This window comes from Ascidiella aspersa, chromosome 9 (genome assembly GCF_963924565.1).
Source record: "Ascidiella aspersa chromosome 9, kaAscAspe10.2, whole genome shotgun sequence".
NCBI classification, from domain to species: domain Eukaryota; kingdom Metazoa; phylum Chordata; class Ascidiacea; order Phlebobranchia; family Ascidiidae; genus Ascidiella; species Ascidiella aspersa.
Genome location: NC_139455.1, coordinates 14,736,859 through 14,746,485, shown reverse-complemented (window position 1 = coordinate 14,746,485; position 9,627 = coordinate 14,736,859). Strand labels below are relative to the sequence as shown.

At 36.4% G+C, this 9,627-nt stretch overlaps 1 protein-coding gene across 1 annotated transcript; it reads right to left on the bottom strand.

Moving 5' to 3' along the window:
- Positions 1–482: 482 nt before the first annotated feature.
- Positions 483–4,448, bottom strand: LOC146133156 (uncharacterized). The gene is made up of 2 exons (XM_083396734.1): positions 4,350–4,448; positions 483–4,088 (listed from the first exon to the last, which is right to left on the bottom strand). Exons 1-2 carry the CDS (start codon positions 4,422–4,424, stop codon positions 1,491–1,493), a joined length of 2,673 nt encoding a protein of 890 aa, XP_083252860.1. The 5' UTR covers positions 4,425–4,448; the 3' UTR covers positions 483–1,490.
- Between the last annotated feature and the right edge of the window lie 5,179 nt (positions 4,449–9,627).

Here is a 9,627-nt window from a genome sequence, read left to right as displayed (position 1 = left end):
GACGATAATTTTGTGCATTATAGGCTATTCAAAAGTGTTTTGCATTGTTGCTTATTGTGCCTTTTAAGTACCATTTCTGGAATTGTCCGTTTGCCGCCAAGACAAGGAATTCATGAACATTTTTCGCTCTGTTGTACACCACGATTTCCAATACGTGCTGGATCGATATTGCACAAATGTCCGATGTTCTGCGGTTGCTGGTCGACTCGTGATCGGATCCTGGGAAGATTTTAAAGAAGCGCGGCCCAACGAACTGCTCGAGACCTTTTTCGTTTTCCAGGGAGGAAGGAAATGATGTAGAGAAACGACGCATGTCTGTTTGTGCTTGTAATTATAGCGTGTTCGCCTGGTAAAGTGTTAAATATTTCACCTAGATACTCATTTCCTTTCGTGGCCGTTCTGGCAAATCTAGCCGACATTCGACTCAGCTAATCTCCATCGCAGTCGCTCTTGTGCTATATAGTGTCACGCTGCTGTTGGATTAAACACTACAGTAGGAAATTTATTGATTTGTATAAAAATGATGACGTTGATTCAATCGCAGTAACCTTTTATAATTTGAAGAACTTCAAATAATGGAGATAATAATACACACACACACACACACACAAACATAAATTCACCTTTAAATTGACAGGTGAAAAATAACAGCAAAAACAAGATAGAAAAAACGGCATATATGAAAAGGTTTGCAAGTTAAAAACATTTAATTGCCATATAGCCTACAGTATTTATTAAAACCAGATGGAATGTGAAGTATTACACAATGATAAAAAAGAGAAAACAAACAAATAGAAAAACAGGACATTCCATAAGATAGCCATATAATGTGAAATATCACAAATACTGTCCTAAGTTGATTGCAAAAATACAGCCTGATGTAAAAGAGTAAATTACCTTACTTGCCTATATCTTAACTTAAACGATCATAACAGCGTTCAATAGCAATAACGTTTTACGCTTAATTAAAATAAGGTCAGACATACTACTAAAATATATAATAAAGCACATACATTTTAATTAAAAATTAAGGAGAGCTTTTTGGTTTGGCTTTACATTTCTAAACAATCGTGATATAGTTTTTAAATCGCTAATATGTATGTTACCTTGAAGACCTGTTACAAGTAATTATGAAATTTTTAAGTATACAAAATTTACCCAAAAGATAGGTTACAGGTCACCAATTTAGCCCTAATACCTTGACAAATAATTATCCTGGACTGTTTTCAGTTTAATTGATTTTGCTTGTTTTAACATAGTAATGATGTCATTTTGTATCAGTTCTAAAATCTTTCTTCCTAAAATATCAGGTATTGGTATCCCATTGAAATGTCTAATCCCATATAATAATTTCACGGGTGGTCTAATTTCAGAACCAAATAGGTAGATAGTAAACCAGTCAACTAATAAATCACACAATAAAAAACATGCACATACTAGTGCAGGAACATAGATTTGAAAACACTTAGTCTTTTGGATGAGAAACACTGTTACACGGAGATGTCATCATCCATCAAGTGAAGCCAGTACTGTATTTTGCCTATCCATTCCTTTTTAAGAACAGGGTTGCTGCTATTAGTACGCACAGACTTGCATCTGCGTTTTGCCCTTCGAGTGAGTTCAGTCACTTCTTGGTTACCCTGCTGCGGAACTTTGGCACAGGCATGTACAGCCTGAGCAAAGTTTGCAACTGCCCATGCATGTGTATTTGGCCTTGGTTCAAAGTGAGTGTTAATTCCAAATATTTTACCATCTTTTTCAGTTTCAAAGCCACACTCAAAGGCGTTGAATGCTTGTTCATAATTTTCAGTTGAGGCAAAAAACTTAGCTGCAGTGATCAAGCATGCTGGACCCATGTCAAGATCGACTTGTTTTTTTGCCAGTTGAAACATTTTCTTACAAATAGAAACTGCATCAGATGGTATTTTATCACAATTTAAGCCTTTAAGCATTTTATTTGCAGCCTTAACAGAATATTTGTAAGCATTAAGCTTTGTATAATTTGACCTGTAAGTGGCCATGTACAAGCCACTTTCAAAATAAATTGTTTGATCATCAAGAATCTTCTTGGTTAGATCATAAGCTTCTTGAAGGCGCTTACTGCGATCACCAATAGATTCCTTTGGATACCGGTTTTGTAGAGATCGTGGGATCTGTGAATTGCTTATTGCAATAAATTCATAGAGAAGACATACACCAGTTTTTGCACTAATTTCCTTTGCAATGTGATAACAGAGCATTCTGTAGTATTGACTTTTTTTAAGTTGATCTTTGGAATGTTGCATTTCCCTCCAAGCATATAACTCTTGTCGACCATATATGTGAAAAAAGTCACACAAGCGCTCTGCCAAAAATGATACCTGGTAATCTTCTAATGAAAGCAAGTTTCCCGTTTCTCTTAAAACAGTTAAGTGTTCTTCAGTGTACGGAGTTTGAGCTTTGTAAGCCTCTTCAACTGAACTTAATTTATTTTTAGCCTGCTCTTTAGTGATGGTGTCGTTATGCTGGAACACATAGTTATTCATGAAATCCTCAAACTTGTTTTGATTTATTTCAATGTTTGCCCTACAATGTTCTTCAACAAATTTAAGGCCAATCTTTCTACCAGCTTTAATGCACATTTTAGCAATGGTTTTGGCTGCATCAGCAGGACTGCGCTCCTCGATGAAATCCAATATGTCATCATTATCCTGTTTGGATCGGAAACACAGGAAACCTGAAGTACTGTAAGAATCAACTACACCCCAAACTAGCTCAGCACCATGAATAACAACTTGTAGTGCATCTTTCCAACTTCCATCTTTTCTGGTTTGAACTAATGCTTGTCCAAGAAGAGCATGTAATTTGCAAATACCCATCCAGGTGACAAAATCTTCTAGAGTCTGATTCTTAAGTTTAAACTGGGCATCCAGATGCCTTTTAGCATGGCCAACTAGCTTTTCTATGTGTATATGTGTTGCAGCCAGAAATTGATCAGTTGTCCATAACCGATTGTCTCGACTGAATAAACCTGTGACAACTTGCATTCCAACATAAAGTCGATGACCTACGTCAACTTTTTGTTCTAGGGAAGCTAACAAAATACAGAAAAAATATTTTGGGATAGTTAACATGCTTGAGTGTTCAGTAACTTCAATTGAAAAAAAATTTCTGACAACCTGAAAAAAATGATTAAGGTCTTCATCAGATGCAGGACCCTCCTTCATTTTTGCATAGATTTTCTTAATAATTTCAGTAGGTATGTCTTCATTGTGTAACAAACACAGAACTTCTAGAGTTTTCTTAACATCCTTCTGTAGATTATTGTCTGTTATACTGGAAAAGATTGCCTTAAATGAGTTAAGATTTTTTTCACTGTTTGGTAATTTGGCAAGTGCATTGAGAGATTTTTTATAAAACATTAAAGTGTCTGATTCTATGTGTTGCATTACTAACTTTAAACTAACTTGTTTTGAAGATTTGTATTCCAAAGAGGCTTTAAGACAAACAGGGTTATTGCCGAAGCAATTTGCTAGATTGGCAAAATCTGTTTCACTTTCGTCCTTCCATTGGTCATCTGTTGATGATTTTTGATACTTAATGGAATCTTTGCTTGTGAAACAAGCAAATACCTCACAAACTTTATCGGAAAATGTTTTTTCTATTTCCCGTTTTGAATAAAGAACTGCATCTCTGGTCAATACACAAATTATTCTTATGTATTTGTTTTCACTTGTACGAAATAAATTGTCCAAAATTTGTCTAATAGCATCCGTAACTTCACTTGTCACCAATGAAAAACCAAGATTACAATAAATTTTTTTTTGATTTAATATTGCAAGGGCTTCTGCTACTTCTGTGTTGCTGTCAGAAACCATGTTGTTGGATTTCAACTCCGAAATAAACAAGTTTAACTGCTCTTCTACTTCTGTAATGGTAAATGCTGGTGGTATAATCCAGGTAATGGAAGCTTGGTCTTTATTTTTTTGATATAGGGAGTCTAGTAGCGCTTTCAAAAGGTAAGCCTTTCCAGAGCCTCTCATTCCTTGAATCAACAGGACACAATGTGTCTCTAACTTCCTCTTGGCCTCATCATATTTCTCTGTCGACTAAACAAAAACAAATAATGAAACTTCAACAATTTCTAAATGAGAGGTGTACCTAATACGGTATAATATACCAGCCAGTTTACATTTCATCACAGAAAATTTAAGACGCATAAAATGTATAAAATCATTATCATGTGTGACCACAAAAAGCCTAACAATTTGTTTTTGAATGACTGGCATTTTTTAAATTAAGACTTAATTAAGATAAAAGTTTGTTTATGGTTCTGTATTTTCTATAAAAAATAAGATCTAGTTTCAAACCTGAAAATCAAGAAGGCTTTTAATGTTTGATATTCTTGGATCATTGTTGTACGTTTTATCTTTTGTACCAGCCATATTACAAAATAGTTAGACAAACCTGAAATGCAATAGTTTTATATTTTTAAGATTATTTTTTGAATTTCCAAATCTTTCTGTTTGTTCCATCTCACTAAGACTAAGGAATGACGAAGATAAAACAATTGCTTATAGGAGGTGTTAGAAAACTGCAAGTCCTTTTTCATGCTCAGATCAGTACGCTTTTACTGCAGAATACTTAAGTCATTTAGCATTCGAAATGTTCCATACTGTTGCAACACAAGGAACCAAACTGTTTTTTATCGCCTACAGTTACACCAAACGTAGCAAACAATTATAGTTCCTCTTTCAGTTGGTGTTGTTTCACCAGGAACCAAACTGTTAACGCCTACAATTACACCATAAGTAGCAAACTATAGTTCCTCTTTCAGTTGATTTTGTTTCCTATAAAAGGGGTTTTTAGATTTTCAACTTCGCGTCTAACGGCGCCCCATCTAAAAAATAAACCTAAACAGAACTTGTTGAAAGGCAACATTTATTTGACAAAACGCAATTTCCATTTAGGGCAGAGGTGGGCAACGTGCGGCCCGCATGCGGCCCGTTTTCATTTTTTGTGCGGCCCTTCACTTTCTTCCAGCTATTTTTCCGTAAATAAGGTTATGAATGTGCACCATGTTAGGAGTTTTGCTCTATCAGTTTCGTGTTTGAAGTGCGAAGTAACCCATAGGCTGCACCGCTACACTAATGCAGTTGAACTCGAAAGGGGTGCATCTAATACAAAACAATCTTCATTCATAAAGTTTTACTTGTGTCACGTTGTTATGATAAAGAATTGTTTTGCAACAATTACACTTGTGTAGTACGGGCAAGGTGTAACCAATGATACTATAAATTGCCGACCCCAGTCTTACACCAACATCTGATATTAACGCAGACAACAAACAGCGAGAAACATCAGGACCGTCTAACTCAGTGGTTCTCAAACTTTTTTAAAAATTACGGAACGGTCCCCCAGCAATTTTTTTAATTGCTCACGGTCCCTTAAAAATATACGCAAAACAACACGTTGTTTTCAATGGTATCAATAAGACAGATGCACTTTGCTTGCTATATGCTCGGCTATGTTTCAAACGAATCACTTTATTTGAGTGAAGCAATCAGGAACAGTTTTAAAACCGTGACTGTATAAAGGCGTATGCCCACAATGCCAGAGCAGCAAACTGTAAAGACGTAATTCTAGTTAGCACAAAGCAACACTATGACGTCACAATGGACAATTCAACTTAAAGCGTGCAATAACGTGAATGAACCACTAAGGCTGGATCCCCACCGGACCACAGACACGACGCGACGAAACATGTCTGACTGTTGACTTGTCGCGTCGTGCCTGACAGCGACTGTCCAATCCCCACCGACAAAGCGCGCGAAAATTGAACTGGTCAAAGCTAGGCGATATAATTCAGTTGTTATCATGGCGGAGGCAAATAAAATGTAAATTTTGGCAGGAATATGTATTTGGAAACGTAACCAGCAGTTTATACGACAGCACAAGTAGTGGGTGTACCCTGTTTGTGAAAAAAAGGTGTAAAGAGGTTTCTTTCTATGTACTTTTTCGCACTTTATTAAAACATGAAGATAAGTTTCAAAATTACGCAAGGGTGACTTCAAAATTGTTTTTTGAACGAGTCAAGCTGGTAAAATCATACATGGAAAATTCCAGGAATATATTTTTATTGGAATTAAAATAAATTACCTGCTTAACCTTTTGAAATAACATTCCTGATATAAAACCTACAAAAACCCATAAAAAACTAATGGTTTCTATCAAAAAGCATCTTCAGACACGGTAAAAAAGTAGTGCACGCGCTGTCTAGCTAAAAACGCGTTTAGTCGTGTCTGTCTGCTGTGCGTAAGATTTGCGTCAAGTCTGGTCGGTGGAGACGCGACAACAAAAGAAATAGCGTTCCATCTCATTAGTCGCGATCAGACTGCTTTAAAGCGTTTTTGTCTAACCAGTGGGGATTCAGCCTAATGGTAATAATAATCAGCTTTGTTTGGAAAAGTAAGTTGCCTGAAAATTTTATTACACAAAAAATGTTCTTCTTTAGAAGCCTCGATTTGATTTTTGTTAGGTGCTTCGCGGTCCCAGAAAATGGTCTCGCGAACCCCAAAAGGAACTCGGACCCCAGTTTGAGAACCACTGGTCTAACTCGACGTTTTCAGAGAGAAAAAAGCGGAAACCGCTTGATTTATATTATTAATTGTCGAACACACACTTGCTAATTAGCCAACCCGAACGAATAACCAAAGGCGAAAGAGAAAAACTATCTAGTGTTTACGGTCGACCAAACAAAAGACGAAAAACGGCGTTTTGCGTTTGATTTTCGTTTCGCATTAGCTTAAGACGCGTAACCCAATTACATTTAAAAACACACAGCTTCGGACGATGAGTAAAACTCTTGACCAATAACGCACAAAAAACGATAATGTCACTTACGAAAACGGGGGGGTACGAACCCCCACCCCCCCCTGGATACGCCACTGCCCACCCCTGATTTAGGGTGTCGAACCGATTGACTTTTTCAAGTTTTGGCGCTGGTCTAGAATTTATTATTATTAAATAATAAATTATAATAATGCTTAACCCACCCACACCCAAACGCCTAACACAAATATTGTGCGTCGATTTAATAATTGTGGTCAGGGGCGTATCCAGAAATCCAAAACGGGAGTGGTTACGAATTTTCAACTTAGGGAATTCCCCGTTGTTTTTTCGTCTGACGTTAATGACGTCATAAAATAGTGACAAATTTGACGTCATAAAATAGTGATTGTAATTACGTCATAAATAAATAAAAAAAACATCAGAAACCCGTCCAATAACGTCCAGCAAAAGCGACATTTTAAATGCAAAGCGAACACGTGCGTCGTTGACAATCCTGCCAGGCGCCCGCTGCGAAACCGCTTAGTGTACAATCGTTAACTTTAGGCAAGAAACTAAACCAAAACCGTGAAATATGTGTGATTGATTTTGGTAGATCCATGTACAGCAGTACACTAAATTGCAAGCACGTCTCTCGCCACCTGCAATACTAAACGATCATTTTCCCGGGGTGTTATTCGATTAGCGCAACATCTGCGCCGGGCTGTGTGCCAAGTCAGCCAAAATACAAGCACGTCTTGCAGACTTACACCAACATCGGATATTAGCGCAGACAGCGAGGAACATCAACTGCGCCAAACTCAACGTTTTAGCGAGAAAAAACGAAACCGGTTGGTTTATTGTTTTTAATTGTCAAACACACTTGCTGATCAGCCAACCCGAACGAATAACGATAGAGAAAAAAATCTTGCGTTTACGGTCGACCAGACAAGAAACGAAAAACGGCGTTTTGCGTTTGATGCTGGTTTCGCATTAGCTCAAGAGTCAAGATGCGTGACCTAATTACAATAAAAACATTGCCGCTTAGGGCGGTGAGTAAAACCATGACCAAAACGAACAAAAAACGATAATATCACTTACGAAAAGGGGAGGGTCCGCTCGAGACTTGCTATATACCACTTAATTAGTGTTACGTCAGGATGAAGTCATGGAATGACGTCATAACTATCAGGCAACACGATACATTATAATGGTTAACAAAAATCAGTTTGAATGGCAAGCAGCTCAAAATAATCTAGTTTCAATCTGAGATGAAATTTTAGTTTGATTTTAGTTGTGAATGTTGAACATTAATATATTTTAAATTTAAGTTTTTTTCATTTAAAAAACATATGCCGGTCTTAAGACAGAGTGTAAAATAGGCCTTCGTAATATAGGCCTACGTAAATATGTTTATTTTGGCGTTAAAATTATCTATCAGATATTTTTGCTGAATAGCTTTTGGTGTATATTTGGTAGACCAATTCGCTCGTGTATGCGAAAGCCCTTTCATGCAACGTGCAGTATTTTAATAAGACTATTTTAGCTGTCATGCGTCGTGCGTCTCATCGCACCCCCGAAAAAGTTTTTGTATTGAAAGTAACCCTTCTCCAACCTAAAACTTTAACAAAATTATCGAGCTTTGTAAGGTTCTCAAGGTTTAATAATTTATGACATCGCAAATGGATCCATGTAACTTAATTTGTTCTGTACGGTACGTTATGGCGTAACTTTGTGAAGCCTTATACATGCCTCCTAACAAAAACCCTGGGTCCGCCTGCGTGAACCCTAGCAAAAATTACTTTACCTTATTTTCCAAAGTTGACAAATGGCCTACATCTACATTTAGTCCTCGACCATTGTTAGGAAATTATATTTTAATGATGTTACCGTTAGCTACGGTTCATCGATTAATTGTTCACTCTAAGACAAGTGACATAAAAGCTAAATTACCAGAAAACTTTGGGGATCATCGGCAATTTATAAAAATATTATTTTTAATGCAGTTGTTTTGGAAGATCAAACAGGCAGGTAGCGGCTGCCGTTAGGAAATCTTGTAACTAAATCGTGCCTCTGTTTTGATTTGGTGTAACTGTTTTGATTTCAACACCTCGCAAATTCCACTCGGATGTTATTAACTCTGCTGCTTGTAGTTTGTTGGTCACTGCAAGTCAAATGTCGGAGATAGAAAAAACTAAATACAGATTTGAAATCAGTTTCTTAAATTTATTCGAAAATGAGAAATATAGCGATAAACAAAATTTTTATCAAATTTCGTAATGTAAAGTAATAATATAGGCTACAACCAATCGGAATCGCTATGGAAATAATCAGATTACAATTTGAAATAAAATAGCAAATAAAAAACGTGTTTCAGGTAGACAAACTAATCAATGAATCTTGTGACAAAAAGGTTTTTTGTTGAGTTATGCATTTTGTAGTGAAGTCGAATAACATAAACGTAACTGGGAATGTCAATTTCGTCTAGCTATAGGGTCGAAAAAAAAATTGCAACTGTAGTCGAATATAAATAAGTGCATAGAGCGGATTTTACGTCAGTACTAATAAGCAACACATGACGCAAGCCTCTAAAGTAAAAGTAAAAAAGAAGCCGAAGAGATAACCCTGAAAAAAAAATATATATCAGAATACCTAAACTTGTTGCTTTGTACAACTATATTTATAAAATAGACATTTTTAAAAGTATTGAAGCTATATTTTTCCTATAATAATTAAGACAACAAGAAAACGTGACGATGTTATAGAATAGCTGATCTGAACAACCCTTGGTGTCAAAATATGGAGTCATTTCATATTACG

What these genes read in the sequence shown, in the direction of transcription:
- LOC146133156 (XM_083396734.1), bottom strand. Translation starts at nt 4,424, where the DNA reads ATGGCTGGTACAAAAGATAAAACGTACAACAATGATCCAAGAATATCA. An exon ending in AAAGCCTTCTTGATTTTCAG is followed by an intron (nt 4,089 to 4,349) that starts GTTTGAAACTAG and finishes GTTTTTGTTTAG; the next exon opens with TCGACAGAGAAATATGATGA.